The following is a 21004-nucleotide window of genomic DNA, read 5'->3' on the forward strand; positions in this document are numbered from 1 at the left end:
GTTCCGTCTTGGATCAATCCACTCTTATACTTTTTCTTAAGAATGTACTCTGCTTTCAATAAATCTATTTCTGCTTGTACTTCATGTTTATTCTTTCTCTCACTCGTGCCCCTATGCTTGAATTCCTTCTTGCGCAGAGGGCGAGGATCCTCCCTGCCACTGCAGTGGTCTGCTCTCCTTCCCAATATCCAGTCCAATGCGAAATGACTGCTCTTGCTCCCCAAGCCCCTGTGCTCCTCCACCTCTCTGCGCCATCTTCACACCAACTCACCTCTGCTGCTTCTACTCTCCAGTTCCCCTCGCCTCCACCCACATAGGCCTGGCCCAGCCCATGTGGAAGAACGTCTGCTCTGTCTCCCTCCCCTCTTCCCCCAACTCCCACTGAACTCTCCGGTTCATGCTCACATGAACCAATCAACGTCTGCCCTCTCTAGGTCAAATGCCACCACACTCCCCTGCAGCTCTCTGGGCCAGCCCCACACGAACTGCCCGTCTGCTTTCTCTCCCTCCCCTTCCCCACTGCCTCCCTACACTACCCGGTCCTACCCTGCATGAGCTGACCTCAGCCCCTCTACTTCAGGATCGCCCATATCTTTGTGACGCCAGCCCTACATGAACTTCCCTCTGCTGGCCCTCCAGCCCAACCCTGTCCCGCTCCCCCACATCTCTCTGGCCCACCCACAAGGGCTGATCCCCCACACCTCTCCTTTCCTTTCCCTCCCCTCCATACACCTCGGTTCCCTCTCCTTTCCCTTGCCCCATACCCTGGCTACCTCTGCAGACACAGCCACACATAAACCTCCCCAGTGGCCTCTCTTTTTCCCTCCCACTACAGGAACTGGCCCTGACTGCCTCTCCTGTGCCACACCAGCCAGCCAGCCTTCTATGTCTCTTGGTACATCCACATGAACTGACCTCTACTCCCTCTACCTCCCCATCAGCCCTCCATGCCCCTCCAGCACCCTGGGCCAGCCCCACTTGAACTGTCCTTGCTCCCACCACATCCTTTCCCCCTGCCCCACCACCACGACCACGTGACCACCCCACGCAGAAACTACCGCACCCTCACATGAACTCACCCCCGCTCCCTCTCACTCTCTTCCCCCCTCCACTCCCCTACACCCCTCTGGGACACCCCACATGCACCAACCTCTACTTCTCTGTCCCCATACCCCACCACTCCCCTAGGTCTCCTAGTCCTGTCCTGCACGAACTGACCTCAACTCCTTCACCATCCACCTCTGCCCACCCCCTTCCGGCACTCTCTTCTGCCTCCACACGAACTCCCCAGCTCCCTCTGCTCCATCTTCCTCACCCCTTTCAACTCCCTGGTCCAGCCCCATGTCACTGACTCACATTGACTCACTGACTCATGCTCCCCCTCCATCCTCATGCCCCACTGAGCCATTGCAGACCTGTCTTAGGATCGCTGCCAGGCACGGATGTGGTGAACACCTAATGCTTGTTTTTATCCTTAGGGATAACATGTTACTGGCCACTCTCTGTCCTCTGTCTAGAGATTCCTGAGGGACTTTGTCTCATTTATGGGAACATTAAGCAGGAGGATAAAAGAATGTTTCCAGGGTAGCTAATTAGCTCAATTTAGCCATTCCACAATATATGCATATTTCAAAGCATCATACCATATATACAATTTTGTCAATTTTAAAAATTAAATTTTTACTAAAAAAAAAATGTTTCCAGGGTTACAGTGAGCAAATGGGAGGCAGGGCCAAGTCTTTCCACTCCTTTCCAATGCTGCGTGTCTTTTACCCTACCATATGCCTCTTATTAGAAAATAGCAAGATGACAAAGGACAAATCATCCCAGGAAATGCTGTCAACTGACTTTGGGGACAGTAATTATAAAAGCATCATGAACCCACATTTAACAACAAAGCTTATGTGATAACCATAATGAGGAATGAGAGTAAGACTGAACATTTCTGAACCCCTTGTTCCTGAACACCTTAAAGCGAGGTCCTTTGTGTAAGTTTTTATTTGACCCTCAGTGATTCTGAGTTAAGCACGACTCATCACACAGAGAAGAAACTCTAGGCCCAGCCAGGAAATGGGGAAGCACTGTGATGACCCAGATTGAGGCCAGTCTGGGCTCTTTCCCCCAGTGTTTCTCAAGGAGTGGTCCCTCTGCATGAGACTCATCTGCGGGGCACAGTCAAGTTCATATTCCTGGGCCCCCAAGTCCTCCAGGATGCCAGGGCCAGGACTCTTTATCATGCTCCCCAAGTAGGTTTGCCAGTTGCTATAAAGGACACCCAGGTAAATTTGAATTTCAGATTAACAATGAATAAAGAAATAACAAAAAGCTCAAATAGGCCACACTTAAACTAAAAAAAAAATTCGTTGTTGATCAGAAATTCAGATTTACCTAGATTTTCTTCTTTTATTAGCTAAATCAGGCAACCTTATCCCCAGGGAACTAGGATGCCCCCAGAAGTCATGTGTGGACAAATGAACATTCCATCATTGTTGTTCATCTTCCATTCCCCTCACCCCAGAGCAGATAATTTAATGCCATCTACTAGGGCTTCTCTTGCAGGTAATCCTGTGCAGGGCCAGGAGGGCAGCTGGACAGGATCACTCAGTGCAACCTGACCCCAAGAGTCTATGAGACACGGTAAGCGCATAAACTCACCAGAAGTTGGCTGAATCTGTCAGAATAGCATCAGAATAGTCTGGCTCTTCCCGTTTTACTCAAATACGAATTACCAAAAAGACTCCTTTTTGGCCTTACACTTTGCCAAAACTCCTCTAAGGGCATCATTTAGGCTTAGGTAAAATGGAAATTGTATTAGTTTTACAAATCCATGGGTTCCCAAGGCTAGAAATTCATGCCAGGAAAGTAGCAAAGGAATATTTCATTTTCTGTCCCTAGGCTGGTAAGGAGTTGTGTATCTAACAGGCTGCCTTCAGTACCATGGTTGAGAAGATGAACTCATAATCAGGCCTACAGAACTCATGCTTAGAGAACAAAGGCTCATACTAAGAAAGGTTTTATTTTTAAGACAAAACAAATAGCATTAACACACATCCAAATGCCAGTGCAAGAGCTAACCAAATTTTATAAGAGAGAAAATTACACTCAGACATCAACTAAAAACTGGAACTACTGAAGAATGATCACTGCTTGTGGTGACATGGGTACAACATGTGCTTGTCTAAGAAGTCGTTCTATGTTTGCATACACGTGGGAATATGTGACAAGAATGAAGCAATGCAAGGCAAAATGGCAGGTGATCAAAGCTTTAAGACCCTTTTCTCCACTCTAATGTGCTCTTGTTTTATTTTTGAGAATTAAAGTAATCAGCAGGTCACTTTACAAGGAACTTCAATATCAAAGAACACTTCCAAAAGCCTAAAATAGATTCAAGGTCACTACTAAAGTTATACAAGGAGGTCAGTGAGGGAAAAAGTTTATGTTCTCAAAAGCCAGATTTCACACAATGGCAGGCACTACATCTCATCACATGTGCTTGCGGTAGAAAAGACGCCAATCTCAATATAGGCTGGTCTTCTTCATGATGCGCAGGAACTCTTGCTCATTGACCTCTCCATCTCCATCTCGATCAGCTTCATCAATCATTTCCTACATGACAGTACGATTCAGGTTGGGTTAATTCGTAAACTAAACTAAAAGGCAATTAAGCAACAGACTTTTAACAATGCTACATGAATAGATAATTACAGTCCACTCAATGTCAATGTGCCACTTTTTATAATAGCTCAGTTCCTGAAAATTTACTTGAAAACCAAGTTATACTTTGGCATACATAGCATCTGGAAGACAGCTTGAAGATCATTTTGACTAGAGGAATTCCTGAAACCTCAAATAGTAAGTAAAATCATACATATGTACATTTTTCTGGAAGCAAGGTTCATCGGTTTGTCAGACTATCAAAGGAGAATTAAGTTGTCAGCAGAGGGACAAGAGTACACTAGCTTTCCTTCAAAGAGGTGCTCACACCAGAGAAAATGTGACTCAGAAAAGTCACAGAGAGCTCAAAGGTGGGAATCCTGAATCCCAGTCTGACACAGTACAAACCTGCAGCTCCTCATCAGTCAGGTTCTCACCCAACTCTTTGGCCACGCGTTTCAGGTTTTTGAATGATATCTTCCCAGTTTCGTCATCATCAAAGAGCTTGAAAGCTTTCAGGATTTCTTCTTTGGTATCTTTCTCAGACTTAAAAAGTAGAACATAAAATGCGTGAGTAGGATGATACTACAGTTACTCATGTTTTGTATCCCCACCTCTGCCCAGTCACCCTCTCTTTTTCAACAACATAACTCGAGTCTAGATTTGGGGCAAGTGTTAAGAAGCCCATTTTGGCCTCAGAGCCACGCCAGGCAAACCAGGCTCTCCAATCCAAGGTGATGTCTGCTCCCTAACTATTGCCCTAGCCCATATCTATTTTATAAATGGTGAGGTAAGGTGTCTGCTTAGTGCACAAGCCAATAAATCTTGAGAAATAGGCACAACGACTTGTTTGGGGGGCCCAAAGTAACATAGGGGGAGAGCAAGCCTTCCGGTGCAGCCGCTGCCTTAACTGCTGTCTGGTCACATGACTGTTTTAACTAGCAGAGGCTGTGGGCCCCTGCCTCCGCAGAGGACTGGGGCTTGGCTTTTCAATGTGCACTGTCACGTATCACTAGCCATCTACACCAGTTGCTCCTAATTGTGATTTTCTTTCTCTCATTTAGAACTTTATCCAGTTCCAAAGCCAAGGAGGGATGTGCGGAGGAACTAACTTCTTAGATTCATTCCCCAACCCCTCCACCCTGCCCCCACATCACCACATGGTCTTGGTGATGGCCTTCATGATATAATGGGTCCTAGGTCACCAAAGATCAAATATCATCCAGGGTAGGAAAAGACAATAAATTCAATAAAATTATTACAAACCCAGAGATTTAAAAGCAAATATAAAAGATTGTACCTAAAACATTCTGTCTGTACAAAGAAAGAAGAAAGTGGATTCATTTTTAAAATATAGGAGCAGCGGGTAGAGTTAAAATTGGGGAAAATATACTGCTTATGCTAGCAGAAGAGGGATCTTCTTGTGGAGGGAGGAGGCAGGGCGGAAAGAGAGGGCTATTTTACTTGTTACTAGATCACAGAGTGTTACTGGGGCCCCAAGTACTCTAACAGAGGAAGAGAGTAAAATCTCCAGGAGCTCAAACACCAGATGTTCCTGAAAGGCACCTGCCACTACCTAAAGACAGAGAGAACGCCTGAGAAGAGCAATTTGGGAACCAGCCTCAAACCTGGGATAACTTTACTAGGTGGTTACAGGATGTTGAGCCTCCTGATCTCTTACATGGGTCCACAAAGAAAACTGAAGGTATGATTAGATGATTTCAAAGCAAGAGAATTGTTAAAGTAGGGACAGAAGGATGGCCTGTGCCATGGGAAACATGCAAGTAGAGGGAAGATGAGCCATGCTAAGGAGGAGCCATGAGGCCCATGAAAGAACAAGGCCTTACTTAGCTGCTGGCCCAGTGGGAACAGACCTCCTGGTGGGGTAATAGCTTATGTTCTCTTGGCCCCTTGAACCCTTTAAAAGGGTGACACCTGAGAGATTAGGGATGGATGAAATCTACCTTAGCAGCACTAAAATATCACATCCCTGTTGCAGGAAAAAGCAAAGCACCACTGCTGAAATAAACACCCCTCAGGCTGAGGCTGCTCTGAACAAAAAATTGGAGAGAAAGTTTGAAATTTAAAGTATATGGACTTTGTATTGTCAAAATGAGAGACATTTAAAAATTATTGGTGTTCACACGTTTTACTACTTATGGTTATCATATTGATGTATCAGTTGGAGAAAGATAATAACCAAAACATGACAGAGGGTAAAGTGTCTTTTGTAACTTTGTGACCTTGCAGAAACCCAAACAGAACTTAAGCATCTTAATTCTCAGTCACAAATACTATCCTTTATCAGGTAAACTCTCCCGTTTTTATTGACTATTCTTCAATGAAGTCATTTCCATATATAGATTCAAATTTATCTACCACTATGGGTGGAAAATATGCTGATTGTCTTAGCTAACTTACCATTTTCTGAGTCATCACAGTCAAAAAGTCACTAAAATTCATTTTCCCTGTCCCTTCCTTATCAATTTCACCTATCATTTTCTTGATTTCTTCTTTCTTGGGTTCAAAGCCCAGGGCCCTCATTGCCACCTGTAATGAAAACAGGATTGTCTCAATATGCACATCTAAACCTAGCAGGAGCAAAAATGACAGTATTGAGAGAATTAAGCCAGCATCTGACACAATGATGTTAAAATGATTGGGGAACACTGTAACATTGATCTAATTGACATTTGCGATCAATTTGATTTAATAACACTTGAGGTAAGTAAAGACAAGAAAACAGCACAGTACAACCTCCCTTTTTACTTTTTGCAGGGAGAAGAAGGCAAAAGGAGTAGAGCAGTGGCAGGGAGAAGACAAGACAGATGCAGAGGAAAGGCAAGGCAGTAGTACAGCAGGAATGTGTAGAGCTTGCCTTAAGTTCCTTAACATCTATAGTCCCAGTTCCGTCAGCATCGAAGAGATCGAAAGCCTCCCGGATTTCCTGTTTCTGCTCTTCAGTAAGCTCAGGCTTAGGACTCATCCTTTTACGCGGGGCACTTGATGCCATGTTACCCTTCTTAAAGTTGGAGGCCTTTACACATTATACAAACATATAAGCACATATTATATTATGTAATGTAATCCATTTTTAAAGTAAGATAGCTACAGTCATACATATCTATCTTTAAAATAGTTTATACCAACCAATTCCAAAGCTGAAGAAGGGCGATAACTGGGTTTACTGGAAATAACAGTGAATCTTTCCATGAACCTCTAACTCTCCTTCTTCTTTACTATTGTTTCTAGAAGCAAGGAGATCACTTGGGGTTTTTTGGATACCTCTTATTGAAAACCGTCCTGAATGAGAGCTCATCCCAAAAGAGAGCTAGTCAAGGAACTGACTGTGGATAACTAGAGATAAACAGCTCTCCCTAAATGCGGGGATCCTGGTTCTGGAAACGACCTTGCAACGTCCACTCGCAGTACTCTCCTTCCCAATAAGTACTACGACTTTCCGATTACTTCTAGATTTGGCCAAGTACTAGTTAAGTTGTTAACATGTATACTGTCACTATCGAGTAATAAAAGTCAATGCATACAGCACCTTTGAGTCTTCTCCAAGTAGCCCAAAGCATTTCCTTAAGACTTCTGTATTTAAATTGTGAAATACATATTAACAATCAGAACACAACAAACCTCCTCCTAGCTCTTCGCAGAAACTTTGGCAGAGCTAGACGGCCAGGAGGCCAGGGTCTGAGAAGGTTCCGGGCCTGTGGGGAACTCGAGTCTTTTTTACCCAGAAAGGGTCACCGAGGGGACCAGGGAAGGCCAGGGGAGCCCGAGGGGTGGGTGGGGGCCTGCTGTGTGTGAAAGGGAGACATCAGGCAAGCGCAGGCCCAGTGGGGCGGCTGGCGTCTCTACTCTACCCTTCCGGGAAAGCGTTCAAAGGAAGGACGGGTGCGCCAAAGCTGACAAAGGCTCAGGAGACGCGGCGTGGCAGGGCAGGGGCCTGGGAAGCGCTCAGCCTCTGGGGTGCAGGGCGCGATGGGGCGGCCAGCACTCACCATAACCGACGTACTCCGGGGCCGTTGTTACGGCAACCGACGTACACACCGACTCGGCGCCATTCCCACCGCCCCGCGCGCGCGGCCCCGCTCCCCATTGGCCGCCCGCTCGCTGCCGCCGCTCCCCATTCGCGTGGGGTCGGAGTAGGCGGGGCTAACCTGGCAAAGCCCAGACCCAGGGCCGGGGATACCAAGGCCTGGCCTCATTGGGTAAGATCACGCCGCGAGCGCCAATTGGCTGAGCCCGAGCCGGGCCAATCCTCTTGGTTGAGGAAGGTCGGCCGATTCTCGGCTCATGCGGGCGGGGAGAAAGGCGTGGAGATCCGCAGCTGGAGGTGGGTGCAGGCTGCGTGCGAGCTGAGCCCGGCTAAGGGGGGAACCTACAGACGGGTAAGAGTCGTGGCCTTTCCCCTGGAGGCCGCCTTGTGTCGGCGACAGGGCAGGATGGGAGGGTGAGGGGCTAAGTGGGGTGGCCAGGGTCGGGTCCTTTCTGCTGTGCTCTAAGACTGAGTTAGGGACAGAGTGCATCGTGGGGACTGTCCTCACGGGACAATTGAGACCCGGAGAGGGGAAGGGGCGTGCTAAGTGTCGTCGCACAGGTTGGACGGGTGGGACTTAAAAACCGAATCCAGCTGAGGCTCTTTCTTTGAGGGTATCCCTTCCAGAGCACCCCCAGCCTAAGCCAGATGAATAGACCCCAGCCCAGGTTCCAAGAGAGGATCTCTTTAGTCTCACCTGGCTAAAAACAGCCCAGGACGGTGAGCTATTGGCCTTGGGAACGGACTTTGAAAGGAGTGAAGTGATAAGGAGTGAGCATGAGGGTCTAGGAGAGGTCATCAGAGTATACTCTTGGATACCCAAACGCTCAAGACAGGTAGGGAGGAGCATTCCAAGCCGAGACGCTGTCATGAGCAAACTCACAGGAGTTTTGGAAGTGAGAGGTATGCTTGGAGAATTAAAAGGGAGCGGGTGTGCAAGGCTGCGGACTCAGCTGGAGCTGCAGAAGTGGAGGTCCAGAGTCTGCCCTAGCCAGCTCTGTGGCTTTTGACCTTCACCTGCTTCCCCTCCAGGCATTAGGACAGTAACTCAGGGAGGCAGAGGGCAAAGCACAAGTTTCTCAGGCTGACAAAGGCCTGAGGCTTGTTAGCACCCCTTAAATGGAACTTCTGTCCTTTGCCCTCATCCCCTTTGAACAGTGAACCAGATTCAAACAGTTGGGTCATATTTGACTCCTTCTTTCCCTGTCCTCTCCCCCGTATCCAGCCTCCAAGTCCTATTAGTTCTGACCCTGAAGTGCTGTTTCTTTTCTCTCTTCTACCTCTGATGCTCCTCTCCTGATTTAGGCCTTCATCATCAGTCTCCCAAGTAGTAGAAGCCAGAGTTCTCACCATGGTCTGCAAACCCTGCAGGACATGTCCCCTCACATCATGCAACACCTGCTCTTCTCCTCCTCTCCTCTGGCTCCCTCCAGCCCCGGGACACTGGCTTTGCTGTTGGGCCTCATGTGCCAGGTACACTTCTGCCTTGAACTTCTGCTTTCACTGTCCCCTCTGCCTGCTGGCCTGTATCTTTCTCTCCTCCAGATCTTTGCTTGGCTGTCACCTCAGTGAGGCCACCCTAAGCACCATATTTAAGTACTGCAAGCCTCTAGTACACCCAAGCCCCTCACTTGCTCTTCTTTTTTCCCTTAGTACTTCCCACCTTCTAACCTACTCTATATTTTATTTATTTGTTTTGTTCTTTGTTGCCCCTGCGCTAGAAGACAGGCTCTCTGAGGACAGGCATCTTTGTTTTGTTCACTACTGGTGCTCCAGGACCTGGGACAGAGAGAGGCACATATTTGGTGCTCTGTAAATCTTAGTCCAATGACTGCTGAGTAGTCCTGGTTTCCTGCCTCTCACCTAAGTAGGCCACCCTGCTCCACCAGGCTGTTCTTCCCAGTGATCAACTCTAGTCAGGTCAGCTCCCTGCTCCTAAGCCTTTGGAGGCTTCCCATGACGACGAGGTAAAGTCCAGGCACCGCAGCCTGGCAGGGGAGCCTCCTGCCCAGGTTTGCCCTTGCTCGCCCTTCTATCTTCCTGTCCCTCCACACCCTGCTTCCCAGTCATTTGGTCTACTCTCAGAGTACAAGGAACAAACACAAGTTCCACCCAGGCTGTGTGACTTTGGCAGGTCACTTGACTTCTCTGACCCTCAGTTTCTTGTCTGTTGACTGAGACCAGAACTGTCTACCTGACTGGATGCTTTGGGATTATAATGGGATCATGTACTCACATGTAAAAGGGCCTGCTGGTGAGCAGGTCTTCAGGCAGTATTACAGTTGATCCTTGAGCAACACGGGTTTGAACTGCACAGGTCCACTTATGTCTGGATTTTATTCTGCCTCCACCACCTCTGAGACAGCAAGACCAACCCCTCCTCTTCAGCCCACTCAGTGTGAAGATGACAAGGATGAAGACCTTTATGAGGTCCACTTCCACTTAATGAGTAGTAAATATATTTTCTCTTCCTTGTGACTTTCTTAATAACATTTTCTTTTCTCTAGCTTACTTTATTGTAAGAATATGGTATATAATACATATAACATACAAAACATGTATTAATCGACTGTTTACATTATCGGTGAGACTTTTGGTCAACAGTAGCCGATTGGTAGTTAAGTTTCAGGGGAGTCAAAAGTCAGAATACGTGGATTTTCAACTGTGTGGAGGATCAATGCCCCGTAACCTCAGCGTTGTTCAAGGGTCAACTGTAGTTGTTTTGTCTGATTTGCTCTTGTCATTCCCCGTGCTTGGCATGCCTGCAGCCTGAGGCTTGCCCCAAATCTCTTCCCCACACTGCAGCCAGAGTGATCTTTCTGATCACAACACACCACTGTCTACAACTTCCAGGGGCTCCTCCATCTTCCCCCAGGGCACGCCTTAGCATGGCACACAGCCCCTGCGTGTTCTCAGCTTTGCTCCCAATCTGGCTTCACACTTGCTGTTACACAACTCGTCACAGTTGCCAGAACACACTGGCTGTGTGCCGTAATGTCGTCCTTCCCACCCCAGCCATGGAGTCTTTCAGGACACCCTTACCCTCTGTTAGACTCACTCTTCTTGGGCCTTTAGAACTCGGCTTAGAGACTGCCACCTTGGGGCGGGCGCCCTGCATTGGTGCTCGGGGCCTGCCCTCATCAGAGCGCAAATGCACTTCTGTGATTCTTTGGTCACTCCCTGTCTCCCTGCGCTAGTTGGTGGGCTCCTTGAAGGTTGGCACTGTGTCTCAGTCAGCTCGTGCCTGGCAGTAGCCAGCATGTGCTGACTTGTGAATGAGGGAATGAATGAATGAGGTGACACCTAGGGGGTTCTTTTTATACATTTCAGTTCCCCTTTTAACCCGGGGGCTTGTTTGAGTCTCACAGCAGCTCTGAGGTAGGCAGGAAGGATTGCTGTTTTACAGATGAGGCCTCTTCGCCAGCAGCAGCAACACAATTCACCAGATAGTCACTCAAACCCATACTCTGTTTCAGGCTCTCTGCTGGGCCTCCAGAGGCTCATAGCCCAGTGGGTCAAGACGGGCGTGAAAAAAAGTCTAATGCAGTGCGCTAAGTGTTAGGACCAGAGCATAAACAGGGGCTGAGGAAACAGCTCACCTCTCCTGGGGAAGGGGAGGAGGTTTCACAGGGGGCGGCTGAGGTAGGCCTTATAGGATGAGGAGGGACTCACCGTGTAGGGGAGAAGGAAGGTATTCCAGGCAGAGGGAACAGCAGGAGTCAGGCTCCCAGGCATGCTGTTGGGTTTCTGAGTGGTTCTCCACAAAATCCAAGCTAGGGGCTTACTGTGTCCAAAAATAGACTAGCAAAGAGACAAATGACTGACAGAAACATGCAGACACCACAGGTCTGTGGGAGGGCGAGGTTGAGCTGGATTGCCCCAGCGTAGTAAGGGCTAAACTGAGAGCTCTAAAGAGAAATGACCTCCTACCCATCAGCCTCACTGGTTCTAACCCATGTATTTTCTTCCCCATATCATATCTTTGAGTTCTGAAATGTAGGCATTGCTTTTGCTCTCACAGAACTCCTGCTTTACATAATTTTCTCAAAGAAATGTATCCATAACGAAGGCATGTGCTGGCCTCATGTGAACTCTTCTCTTTCCATTAGATCACCAGGGCCAGGCTTACAGGGGGCTGAGCGCGAAGCACAAGGTGACAGGAGACAGGGGAATCCTCTTTTACGATCCCAGGCTCAGTTCCCCATATCAGGACTACAAAGAAAGGTCTGAGAAATTCTCCTTGGCTTCCCTTGGATAGCCACACTCTACTGATTGAGGAGTTTGGAAGAAGCGTGCTGTCTGCCCCCCCCTGTGGACTAAAGTGACAAGCTTTCGGTGGCCACATTCCAGCTTCCTACACTGGACTGTGGAAGGCAGGGCTCTCATGACCTTTCCCCTTTACAAAGAGACCACACTAACACTTTTTAGAAGGAGGAGACATTCTCATCTCTGTCTGGTTTGAAACAGACTGACTGTCCCTTTCTTTTGTTTCCAGGAGTCTCTTTTCATCGGATCCTATCGGCAGCTTCACCAGTACAAGATGGGTCTCTTTTCCTAAATGCTTCTTAACCTAAGACTTTGTTTCAATGTATATAATAGATGCACACATTGGATTTTAATGGATTCAAAGACCTAACATTTTAAAGGAAAATGACTTGAGGCTTCTGCTGTGTGAACCCTCACAATCCACCAGCCCCTAGAACGTTGCTCTTTGGGGTCTTATTTTCAATAATTCAAGCTATTCTTCTGTGTGTATGTGTGGTAAAGTAAACATAACAGAAAATGTACCATAGTAACCATTTTTAGATGCACAGTTTGGTGGCATTAAGTACATTCCCATGTTGTATGACCATCACCACCATTCAGCTCCAAAACTCTTTTCATCCTACGAAACTGAAACTCTGTCCCCATTAGCAATCACTCCCCATTCCACCTCCCCCCAACCCCTGGCAACCACCAACCTACTTTCTGTCACTAGGAGTTTGACAACTCCAGGTCCCTTACATAAGTAGAATCCTACCGTATTTGTCCTTTTGTGGCTGGCTTATTTCACTGAGCATAATGTCCTCAAGGTGCATCCATGTTGTAGCATGTCTCAGAACTTCATTGCTTCCTATGGTTGAATAATAGTCCTCTATCAACGGACACTTGGGTTGCTTTCACCTTTTGGCTATAGAGAATGGTCAGGGCATGAAGTCAGTATGCAGGATGAGAAAGAATTCTCAGACAGTGACTAGGATATACAAAAGTAAAAGTTTATTTATTTTCCTGAGAAAGAAAGAGAGAGGTGGGGGAGAGAGAGTGAGTGAGAGTGTGCCCACAACACACAGAGGGAGGAAAAAATATCGGGCCACAAGGAAAACTGCTTGGTCCTTTTAAAGGGTAGAAATGGCTTTTTTCTCTGCTTCAGGGGACTAATAACAAAAGTGGCTGTGAAGCTCCTGTGTTGGCTTTTTCTGTTTCTCATGTAGCAGATTGGTAGCAGACATTAGTTTCTTCTTTCTTCTTGATAGCGGGAGGCATCTGGTATGGTCTCTCCTTGAGGCAGTGGGGGAAGCTCACACTCCTACCATCTGCTCATGAATTTTTTCAAGGATGAGAAAGAACTCAGAGATAACAAGTTAGGCCACAGTGTTTTAATTAAACAAAGGGTAGTTGTGTTGTGAGTTTATTTCTGTTACTTTCTGTTTGGTAGTTTATTTTCCCTTGTACATAGGCTATTAGTAAGACCACCTTTCATGAATAATGCTGTATGAACATGGATGTACAACAATCTGTTCAAGTTCCTGCTTTAAGTTTTTGGGGGTGTATACCCAGAATTGAAATTGCTAGATCATATGGTAACCTGTTTAAATTTCTGAGGAACTGCCATAGTGTTTTCCATGGCAGCTGCGCCATTTTATGTTCCTATCAACAGTACACGGGGGTTCTAATTTCCCCACATCCCCTCCAGCATTCGTTACTTTCCGTTTTCTGGCTTTTGATGCTAGCCATCCTAATAATGGGTATGAGGTGATATTGTGGTTTTGATTTGCATTTCTCTAATGATTAGTGATGTTGAGCATCTTTTCACGTGCTTCTTGGCCTTCTGTGAAGTAGATCTTCTTTGGAGAAATGTCTGTTCAATCAGAGCTATTCTTGATCATTTTAACCTGAGTGTATATCACATGTTGGATGTAGGTGGACAGGCTGGGGAGGAGGGTTGCCGGTGGGATTTGGCTCATTCTCTAGGCTAGTCCTGGGTACCCCACTCCCCAGAGACAGCTAGGCTGTCACCAGAATTCCTATCTGACTTACAATATTTACAAACTTTAAAAGAATTGGGGTATAATTTGAGGAAAAGTAGGTTTTGTTTTGACAATAGGCTGGTTTGGTAAGAATTGTGTGATCATTGTTTGAACAGTACAGCCCCATCAGGGCAGGACATGTTTCTTCTTTCACGCATCTTCCTGTAGCAAGCAAGGAGGGTATAGGCGCTAAAGCTTCTTGCTTTTGCTAGTAGTATGGGGACCTATGGAATTGGCAGCTGTGCTATATGGATTTTGGAGCTATAAACAATACTTCTATGAGTGTCCTTGGTCTACTATGATAAATGACCACAAACTGGGTTACTTAAAACAACAAAAATTCATTCTCTCACAGTTCTGGAGGTTAGAAGTCTGAGATCGAGATTTTAGCAGGGCCACATTCCCTCCAGAGGCCCTAGGGGAGGATCCTTCCTGCCCCTTGCAGCTTCTGGTGGCTCCAGATGTTCCTTGGCTTGTGGCTACGTCACTCCAATCTCTGCCTTTGTGGCCTCCTCCTCTTCTCCCTGTATCTCTCCTCTGTATGTCTCTTATAAGAACACTTGTTGTTGGATTTAGAGCCCACCAAGATAATCTCCCCATCTTGAGATCCTTAACTTCATTACATCTGCAGAGACTCTTTTTACATATAAGGGCATATTCACAGGTTCCAGGGATTAGGCCGTGGACAGACTACAACAGTCCAGAACTGTCTTCACATGTCAAGGTGGAGGCCGTGGTGTTTCTTTAGAGCTCTGTGCCCCTTCAGTGGCAGAGAGCACTCCTGACCCCTTCCTGAGGGCCATCCCTGTGCAGAGGGTTCCATTCACTAGAGATGACTCTTGTCACCTGATTCCTTTGAAACAAGTGCTCTGGTGTCCTGAGTGTTAACCTACAGACCAGCCATCATGGTGCCAAGAGCATTCCCACCCTGTGACTGCCACAGAGATCTTAAGTGAAAAAGCCACTTACTTTACTCCCATTGTTAAAGGGGCTCAGAAGGATTTTTGTCATCCTTAGACACCCTGAACAGCCCCTCCACTGGTCCACTTCTTTTCCTACTTCTCATGCAAAGCCTGAGGTTGTGGAGGTGATTCAATCTGTCCTTCAGCTCCGTTGTTTAGTTAGAAGAGCTGAGTGAAGCGTTTGGGGCCAGTCGCTATGCTGTTCCCCAAATGACGCGGGAAGGTGAGTAGTTGGCTTGTGAGTCTCCCTCCGTCTTATTTCCTCTTCACACCCTGCCCTGAACTACTGCTGAGTGTACCCTTTACAAAAAAAATCCTTGGTTGTATTAATATCTTCATTAGCCAGTATCTGGTTCTTGCAAGAAGTACAGGAATTAGCTTTAGGCACGACCTGGCAGCGTTTCCAGGGCAGACAGAACAGCCCCTGCCTGCCCCAGCTTACGGGGCACGGCAGCAGGTAGGGCAGGAGAGGTCTGAAGTGGCAGAGGGATTCCAAAGAGGGCCACAGAGGAGGCATGGTAAGGGTGACTCCTGCAGAGGAAGTAACCATTTACGATGATAATAAAATCAGCTGCCTTTAATGGGGTGTTAACAGGTGTTTGGCCTGTGCTGAGGACTTTGCTCATGTTTTCTGCTTTAACTTTATTTAATCCTCATCATGACCTTATGAGACCATTCATTTTACAAATGAGGAGCTGCGGACTCAGTTCTTTTCAATAATGCCCCCATCCCCCCTGCTGGTAAGGAGGAGAGCTGGGACTTGAACTCAGGCAGCAGGCTCTGGGTTCACTAATTTATTGCCAACTACATTGAAGAGTGGTGTGACTTGTGTTTTGGCAGGCGATGAGGGTGAGCAGAGGCTCCCAGTTAGCCTGGCAAGCCCTTCCCGGAATCCCATCATTGCCCCAGGACAGCAGTAAGGCCTTAGAGGGGTCAGAGGCCAGATGTGAGGGAGCTCCTTGGCCCCGTGGATGCCATCTGCCTTCTCATTTGCTCGTGTGTCTGCGTACCTGGGGAAATTGAGTAAGACACTAGCAATGGGTATTCGTGATTGTAGCACCACCAGGCAAATAAGTAACAAAGCCGTTTGCCCCACTGAAGCCCCCGCATGTTAGCTGGGAGTACGTGCGCATGCCAGGGACAGCGGGAGGGGCTGAGCGTGGGTGTGTGCACCACAGTAGTCATGAGGCCAGCCAATGCCCACTGTGTGCTTCACGCCCAAGATACAGCAGTGAGCAAGGTGCCAAAATCCTTGTTCTCCAGCGGCTTTGGTCCCGATACACATTGGGCCAAGTGAGCGAAACCTCAGCCACATCTCTGTAGGGTGAGCAGATGACAGGGCCCCTGTCAACATGAAGGGGACTGTGGGGAAAAGGGAGGGATGGGACAAGCAAAGAACTACAGGTTGACTTTGTTTATTCGTTATGTGCATTCTAAAAAGGGCTCTGAAAAGTCAAGTTTTAAAATATCTTGTCCTAATAACTTTCATTATGAGTTCAGAAAAATGCTCCCCCAAATGGCCCCATTAGATATTGAGGGTCCGAACATCCATTTCAAGGCCATTTTGGCCTTCAACAAGCCCACAAAATCAGCTCCCTACAGGGATGCATGATCACGTCCATTTGTCAGAGGTGGCAAGGGGTACAGAACTGGAGGTGTGGGATAGAACTGGAGCAGTCACGGTGCCGCCTGCCACCTGCTGCCTCCTCACCGAAGTGTTCTTGGAATCTAGTCTTTCACAAGCAAAGTTATACTCCTTTCTAGTCACAGCTTTTGCCATCTCCACATGTCAGGGGATCTGTAACTAAGTAAATTGGCCACTACCAAGAAAACATAGGTGCAAGGCCAATGCATCCTAATCAAATGGCTTCTTTGTGTCCGCAGTTCAGAACCGTGGACGGCTGAAGGGAGGAGCATGCCCTAGGGGCTCTCACTAAAGCCGGACTCCTCTGTTTGGTAGCATTGTCGGACTTTGTCACTACTGCCTCCCGGTTGTGAACTGCTGAGTCCCCATGATACTCTGACCACTTCCCAAGGGTTCTGGTGGCCCCAGACACTTGGTTCTTCCACACATAATCAAGGTGGCTTTAACTTCTCCAAGCAGGAGAGCCCCGTCCCATTACCCTGTGGCCACCCCCCGCCCCAGCATCCTATGCCCTGACGTCCTGGGGATGTGCCCGTGAGCTCATCTCATTGATGGGGAAACTGCTGCAGCCAAGAGAGGTGACTGGAGCAGATTCACACAGTTCACGGTAGGGCCAGGACTGGAACCAGGACTCCCCAGGCCTGCACACTGCCACAGTCTAATGTGCACCACGAGAGAACTTGAGGATAATTGAAGCACATGAGTGCCATGGAAAAAGCTACACTGCAAAAAATGACATGATTTAACTGGCTTCCCATTCTGCTTCTATCCAAGTGTATGGTGAGCGGTGGGCCCACTGATGCCTGTCTCTAAGAGAACCGCAGACATCATAGGAATGTTAGCTGCGTGCTTCCTTGCACAGCAATAGCCATGGGTCAGCTATTTGTGAAAACTTGATAGGAGGATGGCATCCGCTCAGAACACTAACAGCTAAAGTTATTTTGGCTTATACAACATTAACGTCTATCTCTAAATATATCTTTAAGAAAAGAAGACTTGACTGCAAACAGAACCACATTCTGCATCGAAATGGAACAAGCAGTTGGTGAGCCAATGAGAGGCCAGGACGTGCAGACACATTTAACCGAGGACCTTCCCAAAGTGAGTACTGACGTGGGAAAGGTTAATCAGAATCAGGTAAGGGGAAAGTTGACACATGCATAGCAGCAAGCTGTTGATATTTACCTGTGAGTCAAAAGTTATATTTGTGCATTTATTAAATCAATCAATATAGGGTATTTTTATATAAGATATTAATATATAGCTTTATTTAACATTTATCAGTCACTTATTGCTGTGTAACAAACATCAGAATATAGTGGTTTAAGAGCTCACGACTCTGTGGTTTGGGGTGGGCCTAGCTGGGGGGGTCCTGGGCTGGTCTCCCCTGGGCTCATGCATGTAGCTACAGTCACACATCTGGCAGTAACTGTTGGCTGTCAGCTGGACGCCTCGGTTTCCCTTCATGTGGCCTCCAGTAGGCCAGACTGGGCTTCTTGGTAGAATGGCAGAAGCTTTGCCAGAGGGCGGCAGCAGCAGTTGCAAGGCCTCCTAAGATCTAGCGTCACAAGTCTCAGAAGAGACTTGAAGGAATTGTTGAGCCTAGTCATGGTCAAGCCTCCTGGAGAGTCTTCATATAGGTCTGCAAAGGCTTGGTTTGATTCATTCTTAATGAATGTTATACTTCAGAAATATAATCACACCGAGGTGATTACAAGTGATTATCAAGTGTTAATAAATTAAAGATCCCCAAGCCCAAGAGGTTCTTGTGGGCCACCAGATCACCGTGGTTTTGGTGGAGAGCTCGGAGTAAAGCCTCCTCTGGGCATCTGTGGTTGGAGCCACTTGCCATCCACAGTCCCTTATATGGGTAAATTAGGATTTTATTGCTATTTAGCAGCCAGAAAAAAAAAAAAAGTCTAGGTTCCAATGGTTACAGCAAACTGCCATTGTCATCTAGTGTCAAATTTTTGTGTTCTTCAAAATAACTTCTTTTTTTCTGATTGATTGACTTTATAGGAAGTAAAAGTTGTAAATTTGAACTACTAAAATAAAAAGAATACTTTTGTCTTAACTTATATATTCTGCATAAGATCTCTCTGAAAAAAGAGTCCCACTGTTAACAACAAAGCAAAACAAGAAAGGTTGGGAAAAACACATGGCCTAGACCATTCTCTTATGTCAAGATTATATTACAATTAAATTAGTTTGTGTAGATGGCTGTTTCCTATTCTTAAGACTATCTCCAAGACGTTGATTTTATAACTTCCCTCAGTAACCTGTTTTTGAGTCCCGCTCCCTGTTTCCAGTCTGGAATTTTATTCTGAATTGTTAGCACATACTCTTTCTCATCCACTGTGGCAGGAAAAATAAATAGGTGTTTCACATGATCTCCCCTAACCGCATAGCATTATAGATGTGATTAAAGACATTGCCCTGGCCGGGCGCGGTGGCTCGCACCTGTAATCCTAGCACTCTGGGAGGCAGAGGCAGGAGGATCGTTTGAGCTCAGGAGTTTGAGACCAACCTGAGTAAGAGCAAGACCCCGTCTCTACTAAAAATAGAAAGAAATTAGCTGGACAACTAAAAATATATAGAAAAAAATGAGCCAGGCATGGTGGCACATGCCTGTAGTCCCAGCTACTCAGGAGGCTGAGGCGGGAGGATCACTTGAGCCCAGGAGTTTGAGGTTGCTGTGAGCTAGGCTGACACCACGGCACTCTAGCCCGGGCAACAGAGCCAGACTCTGTCTCAAAAAAATAAAAAATAAAGACATCAGCCCATCACACAGACTTCTCAGGGGTAGAGGCTGATTTGAGTCCCGTCACTACAAAACTCGCCGTGGAACAGCTGTTGGCCCGCTCATCCCAAGCAATGTTGGTGCAGCATTTCAGTATAATGAAAGAATACATGGCACCCTGTCCAAGAGTAGAATACTGATAAGTCACATTTAAAATCGTGAAATGGAATTGCGTTAGAAATAATAGCAAGGTTATTTATTTTTTGAAAAAATTAGACTAAACATCTGTAACTAGAGGTGACAGATAATATAAATGAGGCAAGCTGAAATCCTTCAGGATGCTGTCAAACGTGTCTCATTCTGACCCTCTTTTACAAACTTTTAGTAAACCAAGAAAACCCAGGTTGGGAAACAGGGAAGCTTGGATTTAATCTAAATAGCCGCAGATTGCCTGTGCAGGTGACTGGGGATGAGGAGAGAAGAAAGGGGTTACCAGAAAGGGGACCGATGGGAGTTTTGTATTTAACTTGGCTATGACCTGAGGAAATATCAATGTCAGTCAAGGTGCTAATTATTTACCGTGGTGTGATGGCATGTGTATAGGAATAACCAGAACAAAGCATAGAAAAGGATGGAAAATTAGTTTGGGGTGGCAAAAGAATGCCAAGGCCGATTATGTCAGTGGATTACGCATGAACAAGCAATGCCAAGGTTATAGCACTGTCTCTAGATGAGCCTGGTGGAATCTAGCACAAGGGCCATTTCAGAGCTGTAGGAGGTGTCTGGCGCTGGCCTACCTGAGTCTCTTGTACAGCTCAGTTGTGTCAATGTTTAAGGAATAAGTAGGGAGGTCTGTTTTTTAATCAGGAACAGAATTTCTTTAAAATAATTAGTTTCTATACACCCAACTTAGATTTACTGTACACGAGCTACAGAAAATGAGGGTTTGTCATCTCAAGGAAGCCCAGATGCAGTTTTAGAAAGACCCAAGGGAGGAGGGATATCACAGGTCCTCCTTTGGGGACATTTGTGGCCAGCTTATTCCGCATGCAGCAGCCACAATTTTGCATTGACGTGCTGGACTCAGAATATTTAAGCACCTTGCGTGTGGTACTCTGGCTTTCCACTATCCCCAGTTACCAGCATTGGAATTACTCAAGAAATCGTGCACACTGGGGAGGCTGAAGTGTAAACACCATAGCTCTCCTCTGGTTCTTCAACTTCCTGGAAGTTCAGAGGAGGGAAAGCAGAGCCCAGGCCCTGTGAGGAGCAGTTCACCCATCCTTGCTACAGCACTACGGGAAATCCCATCAAGGCTGTCTTCGATTGCTATAGGCTCAGGCGAGAAGGGATTGGGTGACCACAGCCCCCTTGTGGTCAGGGAGGAAAAGGGACGGACTTTGTCCTGTGAGCATTTGATAGTTTCCACCTGATGTTTTAAGAGGACACTATCAAATGGCTGGGTTTTTTTTTTTTTCCTTTTTTCTCTTTGGGCCTTAGATAAGTGCCCAGGGATCAAATATTGAGACCAAGAATGTATCACTTTTGGGTTTTTTGTTTGTTTGTTCAGATTGTCCAGTTTTTTTTTTTTTATTTCAGCATATTATGGGGGTACAGATGTTTAGGTTACGTATGTTGCCCTTGCCCCACCCCAAGTCCAAGTTTCAA

General features: G+C 46.8%; 2 protein-coding genes across 5 annotated transcripts in view; one reads left to right on the forward strand and one right to left on the reverse strand.

Annotated features, from left to right (window-relative positions):
* Positions 1–2982: 2982 nt before the first annotated feature.
* Positions 2983–7731, reverse strand: CETN2 (centrin, EF-hand protein, 2). The gene is made up of 5 exons (XM_012659947.1): positions 7665–7731; positions 6533–6691; positions 6076–6204; positions 4063–4200; positions 2983–3606 (listed from the first exon to the last, which is right to left on the reverse strand). The coding sequence occupies exons 1-5, from the start codon at positions 7665–7667 to the stop codon at positions 3517–3519; spliced, it is 519 nt and encodes a 172-aa protein (XP_012515401.1). The 5' UTR covers positions 7668–7731; the 3' UTR covers positions 2983–3516.
* A 255-nt stretch (positions 7732–7986) lies between these two features.
* NSDHL (NAD(P) dependent steroid dehydrogenase-like) overlaps positions 7987–21004 on the forward strand; it is a 30775-nt gene continuing 17757 nt past the window's right edge. For 2 of the 4 annotated variants that reach the window (XM_012659961.1, XM_012659966.1), the window contains exons 1-2: positions 7995–8054; positions 17583–17697. In XM_012659961.1, the coding sequence (XP_012515415.1) occupies positions 17626–17697 (72 nt within the window). In that variant the 5' untranslated portion in view covers positions 7995–8054; positions 17583–17625. Of the gene's footprint in view, positions 8055–15144; positions 15175–17582; positions 17698–21004 lie in introns of those variants that run through there. The other 2 variants (XM_012659964.1, XM_012659965.1) reach the window with 2 other exon arrangements.

The sequence above is a fragment of the Propithecus coquereli genome, unplaced genomic scaffold, assembly GCF_000956105.1.
Source record: "Propithecus coquereli isolate 6110/MARCELLA unplaced genomic scaffold, Pcoq_1.0 Scaffold643, whole genome shotgun sequence".
Classification (NCBI taxonomy): Eukaryota; Metazoa; Chordata; class Mammalia; order Primates; family Indriidae; genus Propithecus; species Propithecus coquereli.